This window comes from Bombus flavifrons, chromosome 6 (assembly GCF_040668555.2).
Source record: "Bombus flavifrons isolate JBK064 chromosome 6, iyBomFlav1_principal, whole genome shotgun sequence".
Lineage (NCBI taxonomy): Eukaryota > Metazoa > Arthropoda > Insecta > Hymenoptera > Apidae > Bombus > Bombus flavifrons.
Genome location: NC_138447.1, coordinates 1,063,945 through 1,081,751, shown reverse-complemented (window position 1 = coordinate 1,081,751; position 17,807 = coordinate 1,063,945). Strand labels below are relative to the sequence as shown.

Sequence of the window (17,807 nt, the reverse complement as noted above, 5' to 3'; positions counted from 1 at the left end):
CCCCCTTCGTGATTGAGCGCTCGCACCAATAAACGTCGCGGTTGATCAGCTCCCGTGTTTGAGTGGCTTTTAATTAGACCGGATAGCTCCAGCTCTTCTGGCTTTAATGAGCTGCTCGATGCCTTGGCCGAGAGGGAGAGAAGATTTTTGTACGCCACGTGCGCACGCACCGTTCATTGCTTCCTTCCTCATCGTGCGACGTTCTTGTGTTTTGTTTAATTGTAAATGAGACCTGCTCCTATTTTTGTAGTCACGAGAGCTTATTTGTCTTTAAGGCAAAATGTTATAGTTACATATAATTTACATTGATACATTAGTGTTCGTGCGTATGTACGATAAGCTGAATAATTTTATGTAAATCAAGAAGAGAGTTTACAAATGAAATTGTCTTTGTAAGGTTATGACGAATATAAAAAAAATTTCGATCAGCGGTTATTATCTGAAGAATTATCTGAAGACATACTGAGAACCAGTTATCGCACAGAGAAATTAAAGAAATCACTTAAACGGAATTTTGATTCGAGAAAATGTGGAGATAAAGGACGATAAGAAAAAAGTTTCCGAAGCGTGAGGAAAGCGAGTTTTAATTAGAGTGGATATAGCAATAATGAGTTTTAATGAATGGAGATAAAGATTTTATCGAATTCTTTGATATTTCATTCAGACACCAATTTCGATTCCTTTCCCGTTTCCTATAAAAATCTTTGTCTTCTCGAAGGTTATAAATAATAAAGTGTAAGGTTATTATTCGTATTCGACATATGGTCAGATTTATTCTTTCAGGTATATTAAATTTCACACAAAGAAAAATAGGTGCATTGATAAATATTTCTATCGATAAAGCTATGCGATACGATTGTGAGTTAAATTAACGAAAAATTATAATTTCGATTCCATTTTCATTAAAAACGAAACCTAAGTCATCTTACGATTTGGGATGAGTAAATAAAAACGGATCAAATTTCGACGGATCTATTGGATCGAAAGCTCTATTGTCGTTTCTTCGAAAGCGTCGTCGCAAAGGATCTTATGGAAATATTTTCTCCTCTCTCTCCGTGGGAATCTTCCTCTTAACGGGACTGCTTCTGCACTCTCTTTAATCATATTACCGAACGTACAGACATATTTCCATTTTTCGAGTAACTCAGTGCCAATTGGTCCAGCCACGACCTTTCCAAACCTTTTTTTTTCCTTTAACCCATCTATCTTGACCTCGCAGTTCTTTCCTTTCATTATCGAGTTTTCACATTCGTCGTATTATTGCGACTTCAACTCAGATATTTCGAGGAAAGATTATATTGGCAAGCTGTCGTACAGGTCTTTATATTCTTATTTAAGATTTTGGACAATGATTATGAGTTATATTTATGATGTATGAGGCAAACCTACTATTAATACAAAGAGTAACATGCAGACACGAAATTTTATTATTTTTTTAATTATCGGAAAATGGCCCTACATTTTGATATCACGAAGTATTGAAACAAAGAATAGAATAGGAAAAGTGCTAAAAAGTCGACGCGTGAAGATTGAGCGAAACAAGTTTCTGCAGGGGCGATCGATGCAATTACGCAACTTTCTAGAATGTAATTAATTTTCTCACCTCGTTCCCCTTTCCCGTTTCATTGTCTTTAAAATCCTTGGATCCAAAGATCTACGAGTCTTTTTCGTTCCCTGGATTCAATTGCTCGTCTCTTGTTATACGTGAGAAGAAAAAAATTAATATACCTTAATTATATATATGTATATATATTGTATGTAATTATCATACAAGAGTCTTTCGATTATTCGCTTATAGATTTGTATCGATAGCATTCAAAGTTAAGATGAAAGAATTAAAAAAGAATGAATTCTAAATGCCATTAAACATTGAACATCAAAGTAGAAACATGAAAACAGCAAAGTAGGAATTTTTCTCATGTTGAGATTCATTTATTATGTAAACGTTACATTAAAAAACTCGAGGACAAAAGGAAACGGTTCTCAATAAAATTTGAAGCGTAAACCTGTTTCGTTGTTTGCGGCTCTCCGTATTTGATAAAACATGAAGTCACGGTTGAAAAGGATAGTATCGAAATGAAGGCGGTTTGAGGACAACAGAATCAGAACAAACCTAATAATAAAATTACACTTTTGGGCAACAATTGCAGTGAATTAAGGACCTCTTTTTTACTATATGAAAAAGGATTATTTTAAATTTATTCTGTACTTCGAATCGTGTATCATCAAACGTATTTGTGTAAGTTTCTTTATTTTATTACTAAACTTCTTCCCGTTATACGGCAGAGCTTAATCATTCTGATAACTTGTAACTTATAATTTATAAAATTGTACTAATAATAGTACAATAGTTCGATTACGCGAGGGAATTTAACTGAACAAAATCAAAATTTCCAGCAAAGCAATAACTTCCCTGAGACATCGTAAATGATAAAAGGAGATGTCAAAACAAGCAACGCTTCCTCTTTAACATGCGCGCGGAGGAAGCTGGAACGAAAGAGGTACGCGAGCCATGATTCAACCCGAGGCGTATCCGAAGTTTAACAACCAGCCGCTGTTTCCTCAACATGTCGAGTCTCCTATAACGTCACAAAAATTATGAATCCAAATTCATTGCGCAAACTTGCTCGAAATCGGAATAACATTTCTACGAACTGTGCGTTCGTGGTTCTGTCATTTACTACCGTCAAAGATCTCGTGTTCTCAAACTTCAATCCATGCAGGAATTCATTTTCCCAAATTAGTCTCTCATTGTTCTATTCCCTGGTGTGTTCCCCCCTTCTGTCTTTTTCTGTGTGTGAGTCACACTGCATACTCGTCAAACTTATTCACCGACAAAGTTGTCGAGATGCAGCTCTATAGAAGGTGCATATCTATAAAATTCTTTCAAATGCCTAGCATCAAAATTCCAATTGCAGCATAATAATGTAGGAATGTTATATTATAAGTTTATAGAAAACAGTATGATAAATACAATATCGTTGCACTCACACGAAGTCGAATATAATACCGCGTTTCGCGTATTCGTTTCTCACTAATTCTACGACACAACAACACAACGAACTTCACACGACCACGATAAATTCAACTCTGACAGCATTTTCCATGCTCATTTTTCCCTTAACATACCTTGGTAACGCTCACAACACTCCTTGACAACATTAACATATCTTGACAACGCTAATAAACAATTACCTGTCACCACGTTCTTCCCTGACGTCACATTATCCCACAATAATTGTCTTATAATAGTTGCGCTTTATTAATCTGTACATAATACTAAAAATATTATCGTGCTATGCAATCATTGGCGACTTATCGGTACATCGACGTATGGCAAAATTCTACGAGAAGACAACAACTAAACTACAACGACACGTCTAGACAGCGACGGATATTGTGCCATGGTAGTTTTCGTAATTGTTGTTTCGAATGAGTTCAAATGGTCGCCCGACTCCTGTTGTTCTTCTTCGTGCGTTAACTTACAACCTTTCTCCTTTTCACATGGTGAGACAAAGAAATTTATTTGCCTTTGCTCGTCTCGATCACCCTTTGTAGCAGTAATTCTTAAAATTACGCCGTTGTTTGTGTACGTTTCGTTGCACGCCGACCATGAGCATCGTTCCCCGGTTGTCTCTGTAATAGCTCTTAACGGCTGTTTTGTAATTTCGTAAATCGCAAACGTCTGCCTTTCGTCTTCACGCAAGTATTCGCTACGATAATTTTGGTAATTTTGTTGTATTGGAACGGTTTAGTGATCGAGTGAAATTAGTCGATGGCTGTTTTATTTTAACGTAAAATTTCTTAACAAAATAGCGAAATTGAACACGTTAAAAAGTGAACTATTTCCTGCACTGTACAAGAGTTAAAGAGTAATACAAAATATACTTTGATTTTATATAATTCGAATATTATTCCTTAAGAAAAATATTCATTTTTTAAAGAGACATTACATTTTTCTTTCTGTTTTTATATCTCTCGCTAAAAAATTGTCCGATATAATATAACAGATTTCTTTCAAGCAAAGTTTCTTGTAGGTCTACAGCTTTCTTGACATTCGCTGTGAGCTCGGAGTGCAGGTGCGTACATGGTGTTAAGTAACCAGAACGAGTAATTATTTCAGCATAAATTACAACTTGCTGCTACGGACGTTTGAATCTGAAACCTTGACGTCTAATTTAGTAATTAACCTGTTACGTTTCCCATACAGCCAGCATGAATTTTCCAGCAGGCTTCGCCGCCGGAAACAATTTCGATTAAATAAAAAATCTTATAACAGAGATCCATCGAATGATAATTGTGAATATGATATATTCGTACGTTATATACGGATACACGATATGAATATGATAATTACAGTTTAATGTTGCGAACAAAATACAAGAAATGTTTAATATAAAGTTTGCAACCATTATCGATCGAATCACAGGTTTCCTTACTCTCTCATTAAAATTCTGACCTGGTTTGAAAACTCTATATACACTCAAATGAATTAATTTCATTCTTGCATCTCCCCTTTCCATTTCTCTCCAGACGCTCTGTTACTTTTCTGTTCATTGCCGCAAATATTCGCTGCGAAGCTTCGAGTGATTTCAGCGTGTACTCTACCCGGACATTTTTATATAAATTTGTTGTATACGTCAGAAATCCTACCTAATCTAAATTGTCAGCTAAAAATTTGTACCAGACAACTTTTGTCGTGTCAATCACCTTGGTTAAGCAGGACTAATAACTCGAGGGAACCTCCGTCGTTCGTCTTCCATCCTTATACTCGATAAATTAGACGAACCCATAGCGTACGTTCTCGACATCGCCGAGACGAAGTTATCTCTTTTCCGACTTTTCCGTGAATTATCTTCGCGTGTCCCGCGATATTCAAGGCGAACTTGGCGAAGTTGAAGAGACTCTTTCCACCTTCCTTCGCTCCTCGCATACTTGCGAAATTGGATAGCAATTACCTGGAAGGTGAAAGGTTATTCGGAACAATTTCATAATAGCCGGTTTTACCCATGTTATTAATTTGTCATTTATTAAAGAGAAAAAGACTATCGAAAAGACAACCAACGAACAGAATACATAATGTTAATACTCATTATTTATTTATTCGTGACGAATCTATTACATGAAGAACAACGACGAGACATTTAAAAGCGGCGAAAGATCTGTTTCTGCCGTAAAAATGATAGTATGCCACTATGCCAATGCGAGAAATATTGAACTTTTGTAAGAAGATAGATGGTATTATTGATCTGCTGATGACAAGAAGTGGAAGTAGTCAGACTTTGATCAGACCGATCAGCGTTTGAAAGGAATAAGTGCAAGAAATATTTCCCAGATTATTTTGACAGACTACTACTTTCAGTGACAAAATATGGTACTACACTATTGCAATGGGAAGAAATTTCGAAGCAACTAATTATGCGGATTACCATTAACTAAATTAATTTTCAGAATTTCCATGATTTAATAAAATAAACATTTAGTTATACAAAACACACTTGTTACGCAAATGCCTGGTTTTGAGCGAACTTTATATATGTACTTTATTATTATTATATTATTATTTAGATTATATTTATTATTATTATTATTATTATTATTATTATTATTATTATTATTATTAGAAGGATTTATATATTATTTATTATTATTTAGAAATGAAAAATAAACGCAACATTACATCATGCCTATTGCCTAATTCGTAAGTGAAACTTGAAAGTAAAAATCCAATACAATTGCAATTTTCATAACATATATCGCAAGATCGGTCGCTGCAAAACGGAAGTAAATGTTGCGGATAAATATTGTTTCGTCGACGAATGAAACGCGTCAGATGGTAGAATTGGTAATTAAACCCGAAAGTTCTGTAATTGTACCGTGTTCAATGAAATCCATTCGAAATGGAAAGCAAACCGTGTCGTCATAAACATACAAAGAATAGTATAAACATTTCTACGCGTCCTTCAAACGTTCACCGTTGATTGTTAATTGAATGAAACAGAAATAGAATCGCGTGGAGAGACATCTGAAAACAAAAAACAGTACTTAAAACTCATTACTATCGATTGTCGATGACGCATTGTACCAGAACATGGCGAAAAAGTTGGAGCAATTTCTCGTACGACGCACGAACCTTTCATATCAATAATTGGATTTCGGCAAACACATGCAAACAACGTGACAGAATGCGTTTTGCGCTTCATCACGGCCGTGTTCCCGTTGTAACGAAAGCGGTGAACGCATGATGAAAATCCAGATCGTAGGTCGTAGGTGACTTATCGAGGCAAATGTGAGACACGGAAAAGCCATGTACTGTTAGGTCATCGAACTGGGCGAGCCGTCGAATCGATCGTAGATTAAGCTGAAGAATTAACGGCGCGACACAATAATTGACAAACTATTTCTAGCCACGTGAATGTATTTCTAATCGTTGCTCGGTAACGTAGATGGAAACGAGAAACCAGTAGCTTATGAAGTTTCAAGTAGAAATTCAAAAGTAACAAAATAGTGAAAAGCCTGTTCATGATTGATTACTTGATTACTAATGATTACTTGATAAGAGAAGGAAAGCAAATAAACATATTTTGAGTGATTCTTTAAATGTTATCCATTATGCAAGTGGTTGAATCATTTTTCAACATTTATTGTCAACGACTGACAAAACTAGTATGCGTGATGACGCAAACGCAAACTTCCACGCCAGATTTGGCCGGTTCGCCGTTTTATCTCTTTTCCGTATCCCCGATACTGCCGATGAGTCGTAACAAACGTTCAAAGCCCAGCAGTAAACGACAAGCATGAAGGTGTTGGAATGGATGGTCATTCGAAATCCGTTTCCGTGGACGTGTCACTACGGACAAACGACATGTCTTCGGATATTTAGCGAATTCTCTGTGACGGTGTCAGAAATCACAGCGGAAATGAGGGGAAACGGGGTGGTGGAAGGCGATGACGTATCAAAGCCGGAGGTGAGGCGACGAGGGCATCGTCATACGGGAGAGCCGGTGACGGCCGTAAGATTGATTGGAGTCACGGGATGGAAAATTAACGGTCTAGTCTGGCTGGTCCAGGGTCGAGCGAAAGGTGTAGAAAGCCGTTGACATCGCGTCGTCGCCACCGTCGAGGGGTGTGCGACAGCCGCCGCATACTAATTCCCCACCTTCTCGAGTGCGTCTCCTTCTCCCTATTCGGGACTATTTTGGCCTCTCTTAAGCATCCATCTATGCTCTTGGCCCTTCGACCGATGTCATTCGATGTGAATGCGCACTTAATCGCCTGATGGTGATAGGAATTTGCGCAGATAAAATTTGCGACCATCTGGGATGATCGTAGGATGCAAATTGCAATTAAGCCTCCTAACGTGATCTCTTGATCTTATTTGTTCTTTTTGTATGTCTTTTCATCGATCAACGTGTTAAAAACCATCCTCATTTAGCAAACGTCGCAATTTCAGTAGATGTTCCGTCTAATCTCCATTAGCAAAGCCGTAACGCAAATTTCGTGGCGATCTAATTCGCACCACAAATCCTGTTATCCATTCTCGACATCTTCGGCGTACACACCATCTTCGTAACGACTGCTAATAATTAGTTCACGCAGGATGCAGCAGCAGCTTCCTGTCACCTTTCAGTAGACACCAGTGACAAGTTAATAGATCGATGCGGCGCGAGGAGCGTGAATAGGGACGCGGGTCGGTAATTATCAAAGAGGGATGTCGCATCGCGATCAAGAGATATTCGAATAGCCATGATAAATACGACGCGACGTAAAGATATAATATAGATATAATATGTCTTTGAAATAAAAGTAATTTCCGTTTCACATCAATTAACTTATTTATTAATTTTAATTATATCAAGAACTTATAAATACTTATAGCAATACTAGTAGCTAGATCGCTGATGTACGAATTCACTGGTATAGCTAGCCGATATAATTGCTTTTCATCACGTATTCGCTGTCATTTAATTGAATGAAATAGCTATCTTCCGTCGATACGTCAACAGGGAATTCCGTTACGAGTAATTACAGACGTGAACAGAAGGCATCTCCATAAGGCAGCGACAATCCACCATTGTTCCGAGATATTCGATTACATATTTCGCGAGTAACGAAGCTGGCAATTTCCTGGTTGTCCTATCACGGCCGCTGATTCGATGACGACGACGTTCGGCCAAATTATTTCCTGGCGATCTCGTTCACCCTGTGCACGCTCGGATTAACGATCGTGGCCTGCCGCTATTGCGGCATCATCGGAACTGGGAATTATGTTTCCCAATTGGGATGAGGAAGAAAATCAGCTGGTCCAATAGTTTGTAGGTACCTTCATCAGAATGAAGGTTCGTTGATGATTTTGTGGAAACGTTACTGATGATTGATCGAAGGCAAAATTTGAAATAGACCAGTACAAAGTTTAATAGTTCAGACTGATGATTGAAAGGGTCGAGTTTGTGGAAACTGATTCGAGGATATCTGTTATTGGATAAATAATGATATTTCATAATAGAAACGAATAGACGTGGATGAATAGATGAATAGATCACAAGTGTAGACAAAGTGGGAGAAAATGAATAACCGTCCAATCAATTAAGCGTCGACGTTGCAATTTTTTTCAGTTATTTTACATTATCAAATTCCATTGCTTAACATCGGTACTCCAGTAGCAAGTGTAAAACACTCGTTAAACATTACAGTCAAAATTAGTGCAAAATTCGTCTGTATGTTAGGGTCAATTGAACATTTTGAAACGGAATTATAACTTTGGGTGGTAATAGATAGAATCAACGTGAAAATTAAATTGATGGAAAGTAAAACAATCAGTTGGTAGATGACAAACTTTTCAAACCACTAAAGTGATTACGTATCACCGTGCTCAATTTTCGTTTCGAAATCTAAATTCACTTACAACTTAACTACGCTTATTAAATAGAGCTTATGGTCACCTTTCCTGCAAATCTTCTAATTTCCAATTTATCTACTATATATCGTTATATTATATGTATTATGCACGATAGTAATAAAATATATCTAGAGTGTAATATAGTTCATTTAGATTAAAAATGTCTAAAGCAATAGATGACTGATGATGTACATATTGGGATTACAACGAAACGAATGCAATTGATAATTTTTCGACTAACCCCTTTATAAATAGTCCACTTTAAACTGAATTGTTTCTCGCCATTGCGTTAAATGGTTGGAAATTGGTCTCCGAAACGTATAATTTAGAATTGGTTTCAACAGGACATCGTCAACATTTTCCGATTGATACATTTATTCAGATTGATATATCATTTAGCTACGCAAATAGAACATCTGGATAAAATACCGATATGGATGAAATTCAACGTAAAATCTATTTCCGAATCGCTTTTAATGCAACAGCTCATTAGAGAGTAATTCTGTACTAATTAAATTTCATATATAAATTGTATATTATATTTATGAATATGTTGAAATACCATAATACACAAGGAATAGATTTAAGTAAACACTTTCAAATAAGAAATTTCCTATGAGGATATTAGCATATTGTTGACCCACAAGATATTTCATCAAGTTATAGTAGATCAAATATTAGTATTGCGTTACGAGATATTTCGAGTTTCGGAATTTTCCTCTAATTTCACACTGAAAGCATAATAAATTGCACGAAACGAGAGCTAACATTGTCAGATCTAATTATTAAATCATTAGAAAATCGCTAATGAACGCAATAGGAAAATTATCTACATATTGTAAATATGAACAAAGTCAATTATGGAAACTTTCCTTGATGATAGAAGCTTGTATGGTTTATAGGTAGGAAACTAGGTAAATTTTTCAGAGAATCACTTATTATACGGTTCCTTTGGGAAGAATGGAAATGGGCTATTCACTCGATATTCGATCGTTTGAGTTCGTCTGCGATCAAAAAACATAAAAATTGTTATATGTAATGCTTAATCTACATGTTTAATCATTCTTCTTTGAAAATACTTTGATCGATATTACTCAATCGTTGAAATAAAATGAGGAGATGATGACGAATGAAGTCTCAGATAGAAAAGTTTATTGCTTTCCTTTAGAAAAAAAGACAACCGAACTTACCAAACAGCTAAAATTTTCCCATAATTTGAACTGTTGTTTCATGAAACCTCCGCATAATTTGATTCATATGAACGAGGAAATTTGTTTATCGATATGAGGCATGTAATGGTAAACAACGCAGAGTGGAAAAAGGGACAGACTAGTGATAAGGGGAACAAAGAGAATGGGGTGAATTTCATCGGCCTGGCCGATAAAAACCGAGTTCCTGCACACGTACAAGGATAATGCAGTTTTATGAGTTCATGGCGGTACGTATGATAAAGCGCGGATAAAAGTGATAAATGTATGGCTTTTTATTAGAGGACCCGACCGCCAGTTGCCAGGATGATACAGTTCCCCGTCCTGGACCGGATATTTATTGTACTTATTGAAATATTAGGAAGTCCTTTAACTGGTTACCTTTTTATCAATTGAATAGCCATTTTTTCGGTCGCATTAAGTTCCTATTTTTAACAATAATTCGCGTGAATTCAATCTAATAAAGATGTAAGACGATACTTGATTTTAGAATCGAATGTTGAAAATATGTTTTTAGATATCTCGTTTATGTGCTTCTGTGAATAGTGTACACTTTTTAAATTCTATAATAGTTAACTACTTTTTCTTATTACCTTTATTTACTTACAAACGCCTCAAAAGGAAGAAATGCAAAAAGCAAAGAGAAAGAGGTCCATATCTTTCAGCCTTAGGTCCTTTTTTCTTCATCTTTCTCAAGCACGTCATACATTTCTCGACGTTCAGCTGATTATGGCGCGATTTAATTCACAATTTATATTCACTTAGCACACATAAAGTAACATTCGACTTTACCACACGCGCCGTTACTCTCCGTGTCCATGAAAACATTCTGGTCACCTTTCCTTTCTCTTTCCACAAAAAGAACGTGAGACAAGGAAGGTCCGGAGGGGTTCTGTTACAGACAAAATACACTAATTGGAATTAGTACACTGGACAATATTTGAACAGATTCCAGATCCGTTGCGAGCAACGCGAAGAAGAAATTGAATGGAACGATGGTTGGAAAGTTGCTGATGGACCAACAAGAAAAGATGGTGCTATTAGACTAATTAAGGCGCCTTAAGATTTTAACGAGTTCGCTTACCTTACCTCTCCAGAACTTCGAAATAGTCGCGTGTGACGTGTAAACTTCACGAATTGTCCTCTTCATTTTTCCTTCTCTCCTCAACTTTCTCGAATCTTATTCTTCACTTTATCTTACTTTTATCCCCGTGAAATTTGACCAAATACTAATTTCCTAAAAATGTTTGAAAGGATTTTTCGATATCGATTCTTTCTATGTTTGCAGATTATCAAATTAAAAGCTAGATCGTAACAGAATTCACATCGACATCGTAATAACATATTTCATAATCGAATAGAATAAAGCGAAACAAGCAACTGACAACTGCGCAAATTGCGCAGGGATGTAAAAAGAGAAGTATCAAATAATCTCTAACAGGTAGTTTTATTTATTTGAAAGAAGGCGATTTATTAATTGCATCTAATGAGCAATTCAGTGCAACAAAAGAAGAGGACGCGTTGGCTGGTTCAATCATCAATCAGGTGGGCAAAGTTAAATTGCCGGGACAACGGGTTTTAATATCTCCCGGGAGAAATAGAAGTTGGCGCGATAAATCAAAAGTGAAAAGTCTCTGCTCGACTGTATATATTTCTCTGTCTGTCTTCTCTCCTTTCCATCTCCTTTTCTTCCGTGTCTTTTTTCTGCTCCTTCCTTCCGTCTGCCACTCAGCCACGTACAAAATGAGAAGTCTTCACTCTATTTCTCTCGGCTTCTACCCGTTGCTCGTTCCTCCAATGTCTTTCCGCGCCTCCCGTTTCCCTTTTCTTCGTCCTCGTCGTTCTCTCGCAGTCTAATGCCTCTTCTTTCCGTCGACGACTCGCAAAAATGATAAATGAATTTTTCCCCTTGCCTATTTATATCCATGCGTCGAAACGAGCCTGTGCTACCTTTCAAATTGGATAATCTGCCCATAACCATGGAAAACACAATCTTTACCCGAAGCATATATATATATATATGCATGTATAACATTCCGTGCGTTGATTTTAATAATTTTACATATTGAAATATTTCTTATATTAATATTACAGTTAGAAAAGACGAAAAGAATAAAAATAAAGACAAATTTCTTGCGGCTATAAATGAAGTTATATCCGCCATGCTGTTATCTTTGCGCGATTAGAACTTCTTTTATTCTTATTACTAAATTAAACAGAAAAACAGATTGCATTTAGATAAAAATAGTACATTTAAAACTACATTAATTACTATTTATTTAGAAAATTTCCTATTAACAAAATAGTCAAGTAAAATATTATTATTTGGTCCTTTAAAATACCACAAATGATAATGATACCATATTTTTATAAGCATATATTTGGTATTACACTAATATTGTAGTAGCACGAATATAAAGATATTTTCTGTATAGAATTTTATATCGTTTGTGTAAAAATATTTTATCTTCGCTACGGGAATTCGAATTCGCTTCGTTTCTCGATGAAAAAACTTCCATTATTATTGGAAGCTTTATGATCCAAATATTCTGGTACTCGAACATATCGCGATTCGAAATTTTAGTTCGCATAAAAATCAATATAACTGTTACTTCTCGAGAATACATTATTGAATGTTATTTATGTTAAAGGATATATCGAAAAATTAATAACTTATAAAGAATTTGATATGAAGAAGAAAATTCTGTTATGGAATGAATTTCAGACAAAGAAAATTAAAGTTTTCCAAGTCTTCTTGTTAATAAAACTATGGGTTTGTCATTTTCAAACATTTGTATTAAAGTTTAATACTGAAAAGAATACCGATCTATTTCTCTCCAACCTTTTCTTTATTCATTTGCGACAGATTAAAAAGTTTGGCAATGAGAAATCTATATACAATATAATGCAAACGAAAGAGCTGTGTTAAAGCTTTTCATACCCTGGTACCTTTTTTTTGAAGTTGTGATATTATCCTGCACCGTTGTTTGAAAGCGCTTTTTGTGAAAATATATTATGGAATCAGGCCTTTAAAGTCATTAAAAACTTTCAGAATTTACTCTTTAAAAATGAGTAGCGTAGATTAGAAACTTTACAGTACAGAGATTGCAAAAAAAAAAAAAGAAAAAGAAAAAGTTATAATTGTACGTATTCGCGTAATAGTTGAGTTTGAATAAGGAAAGATTTATCGTTACTGAAATTAACCTTCAAAATCACCATGAGACAATATAAATAAGACTGATTATCTCATCTCGTAGATCTACTCTCCCTTTCCCTCGAACGATTACAAATCTTCATAAACCAATAATCCAGCCTATCCTTCTTATGATCAAGTCTTCTCTAAAAACAGTTTGTAATTACGATAGCTTTAGCGGATAGGAATTATCGAACAGTGTGCAATTAAACTAGAGTAAAATAGAGTAAAAAGAAAACGGGATTACTATCGATCTCTCAGTTCGAAGATATCATATTTTACAATTAAAGAACAGGTCGAGGAGGTACGATTAATGCTGTCAGGAATCGTAAAGCTCGCTTTTCTGTTGCGTTACTTAGACTTATCGTCGAGTGGCACGCGTCTATGCGATTATAAGTGTTACGAAAGAATCAACTGAGAGTGGTCAGTGCAACTTTTGCGGTCAGTCACAAAGTGGGTCGCGTTCAACCAACTAATTACTAAGTAACTAAACGATTGATTTTTTCGCGATAAAAGGTTAACCATTGATCAAGCGGAACTGTTTCGGAATCTGCAAGAGACACGATAATGCGCGCAAAAAGATAATTCATCGCGATGAATTCGTGCTTTGAACGTTCTAACATTATGGATAATAAGTGTATGCATATTTCATGTTAATGATGTTAGTCGACATGTCGTACGAAAATATTCTAGCAGCCACGGCCATTCAAACTCGTTAATTTGTCTGTGAAACGCTGTCTGAATAATAAAACCATGCCTTTTAAAACGGGGAGATCGATAATCGTGACGTGTCGCGATGAAAACTAATTGAAAGTGGCGAAGGGGATTTAAATAATTTTCTACATCGTATGTCTCCTCTATCCGTTCGTTTTGTTGCTTTTGCGATTTCGTTCCAGAATTAATCGAGAATTTCGTTTGTTCTTTTACTTGTATAGGTTTAATTCTTTTGGCCATATGCACGTCTATATTCGTGAAGCAAAATCCATTCTACTCTAGACAGACATGTATGAGTGATATTATTTCTATAACTATATTATAGATAGTTAGATTAATCATGATTAACATAGGGAAAATGACCATATTTTGTGTTAAGTATAGAAAATATCACTAAATTAGTGAAGCAGAAAATTGAAGAAGTTATGGAAGAAGATTGTAAAAATGCCTGTAAATAAAATAAATACGTATCGATGTACGTACTTTTCCTTTCAAATAAAAATATAATTTTGAAATTTACTGATGAAGTATTTACCTATATATTCCAGAGTCCTAGAGAAACACTCGAAGTAAGACAGAACTCTCTACTGTGCTTTAATTAAAGTGCATTTTTCTCACTGCGTATATATTGTACTAAAGCATCAAAGTTTAAGCCTTAGATAGTTTTCGGATGATTTAACATCAACATTAATTCGATAAGTTTAATACAGCTCGACGCTGAATATGAAACTTGATGTACGTGTCATCAAAATTCAAGCATGAAAACACACGAAATTATTAATTGTCAATATGATTAGATCAGTTCAGAGCAGGTGTTTCAATTATTTCAATTTTGAATATATTAAAATATTTCAATATTGAATATGTTCTTAATTTTCCCATCACAGTTCTTTCAAATATTGAATTTACAATATCTAACAATAAGTAGATAGTGTTATTACAGTTTAACAATTCTTGTAACTGTACGCTGTCGAACTACTGCTACCTCGATGGAAATACCAAATAAAAATCAAATCGCTCTCCATCACAGGAAGAACAAGAGGATAAAAGAAGCAGACAAGACAAAAATAGAAAATGCTAAGAAAATATCATATTTTATTTACATTGATACGAAAAATAAGAACAGAGCAATGAATAAGCTATGGTTAGGAAAATGAACTGCTACTTCGAAAATCTGAGAAAATAATTTAATTTCAATTAAGCTAGAAAATAATTTGGGGGTGATTTCGTGATGAAAAGAGCAACCACGAAATTACATTATGTATATTCAGGCGCGTAAATACGTTCCGCAAGAGGCATACTTCGTCATTCTATCCTATTTACCTTCTGTAGCATGCAAGTATCTCAGTGGCATGCACTTTCCACACACGGGCAATCGCTCAACGTTTCGTGACAAATAACGATGACTTTTCTGCGGTGAACGCGTCACTGTGATGACGCGGTAAGTTAGTTTGTTCGCGCCTAGCGCGAAATTCCGCACGAGTAATTCTGACGATTTCCTTCCACGATGTTTAATCGGTCTTGTTCAAGTTTCGACAACATTCGATAAAGAGCTTGACTCGAAAACGGTTTGCATTTATACTGCTGCATAAATATCCCAAAAGTAAAACATAGTTTCCAGTTGTTAATTAGTTTTTGGTTAGACAAACAAAAAATGTTTTCATATTTGAAGCTCGCGAGCTAGATGATCGAATATTTAATTAGGAAATCGTTTCGAAAGTTGAAACATTTTTAAGTTTAAGCAAACGAGAAAGGAGAAAAACTGAAAAGGATTTTAATATATTATACTAGTTAGAGATGTAAGAGACGTATCCGTGTTTAAAGTTTTATAAGCTATTTTTTATGCGGGTGATAAAAGTAGAAAAAGTTCTATACGTAAAAGACATTCTGAATAACTCGTAAAATACTTGCCCCAACGTTTAATCCGTAGTGATAACATGGAAGATACTTTTATTCTATACTATTCTTTAGTATTAAGAAATTCTCATTTTTACTATTAAGCAAATCATTCTACTATTATACTACTATTATATTCGATTTTGAAAAAATCCTTATTTCGTTCCTACCATCCTCTGGTATATCTATATCTCGTAGATATACTATATTCCAAGCTGTAGGAAATAAGCAGTCCACAAACAAAACAAAACAAACATCACTGATATCCAAATCTAATATATATAAATATATATAAATATATATTAGGTTGCTGTATATATTTAATAAATATGTTTTCTCCAAAGGAGAATCCCTTTTGGCTTTAATTCGAAATGAGTTATCGAGAGAATGTGATGACAACTCTTCCAACTCTGATATAATAAAATACTATAATGAGATATAAATGAAATGGTATTCTTATTGCTACAATTACCAGATCACTGATGCGGAAGATAGCATAATCTACAACCAGATGCAATTCCTACTTAGATCGCGCAACTATTTTCCTAGGATGACGCAACTTTACGACGACGAAAAACACACAGAACGTATGACGATATTAGGAATAATTATTCAACTATATTCGATACGGGCGACAAAGTTGGAGAAGCGTGGCAAGGGGATTTGAAGAGAGTAGGATGAGTAGGTAGCGTGTAAGATATGATGTGGAGGTTGGGCGGCCTGGCCGACGCCACGGTGGCTAATACGTTTGAGGGTGAAGTTAGTAACAGGTGGCGCAATCCATAACGGTCCGTACAGGTTTCGAGTCAACCCTCATGCCATTCCACTGTCTTCTCTGCTTGCATAGCTGGTTGCCGACCAACTATCCTCCTCTTAACAGTGTTGCTTCAAACGCGCCTACTACCAAAGAAGAAACTTTAATTAAAAATAAAAACTTATTTCTTTCGTTGCAGTGTCTTCACCGCCGAGTACCAGCCCAAGCCCATCTACCACGGAGATGCCGAAGAAAGGTAAGCTCGTAAACCTCCCTTAATCGCGAAGAAAATAATATTTTATCCTGCGGTCGAGGTCAGCCCCGCATGTTTTCGTTTTTCTTCGATACCGCTTCAAGGACCTTCTCTTTCGAGACATTGGATGTTTCTTCCCCATTTTTCGTTTCTATTTTTATCCTTATCCTCCTTATCTATATGCAATTTACGTTTGCGTTCCATATCTTAATGTAGGAATAAATGAATTGTAACGATTGAAGTAGATTTAGGTAGAATCAAAACTTAACCGATTAAGGATTAACATTGTATCAATGCAACGTTTGCAACTTTTTTCGGTCGATTTAACTTAAACTTAATTTTTATGGAAACCATGCAGATCATATTCCTAAGACTTACATTTAAAATTCCCTCTAGCATTAATAAACTTTGTTAATTTCTAATCCTCCCTCACAGAAGCAGCTAACAGTCAAGATTGAATAAGTTTAAATAGATTAAGATTGAATAAGACTAAATAGATTTTGCAAGAGAAATGTTGAAAGCATGGTCAATTGATATGTTTGCCTGCATCTTTGCACACGGATCTCATAAGCGGCTTAGCTTCTGTCAGTTTCTTCAGGAAGCTAATTTAGTTGCCAACCGCCATTCGAATGGTAGCGATCTATTATTTATACAACGAATGTCGCAAAGCTTCAACAACCACGTATATTTCGTTTAAAAGGCAACAAAGTTAGCGACCAAACGTTTCAGATATTTATTTCGCACAGAAACCCTGGAGGAACTGCTATAAAATGCCATTTTCTGTACAGATTGGGAGCTGATGGCTGAAATGAATAACTCTATTTACGGAAATCCAAGCTCGCTGACGATTCACAACGAGAAAAATATGAAATCAGGTAAACCCATTTATG

At 35.5% G+C, this 17,807-nt stretch overlaps 1 protein-coding gene across 5 annotated transcripts in view; it reads left to right on the top strand.

Moving 5' to 3' along the window:
• Positions 1 to 17,807, top strand: part of LOC138180724 (lachesin) — a 299,803-nt gene that overhangs the window by 259,085 nt on the left and 22,911 nt on the right. For all 5 annotated transcript variants that reach the window (XM_069114824.1, XM_069114825.1, XM_069114826.1 and 2 more), the window contains 2 exons: positions 16,864 to 16,920; positions 17,706 to 17,792. In XM_069114824.1, the coding sequence (XP_068970925.1) occupies positions 16,864 to 16,920; positions 17,706 to 17,792 (144 nt within the window). The remainder of the gene's footprint in view (positions 1 to 16,863; positions 16,921 to 17,705; positions 17,793 to 17,807) is intronic.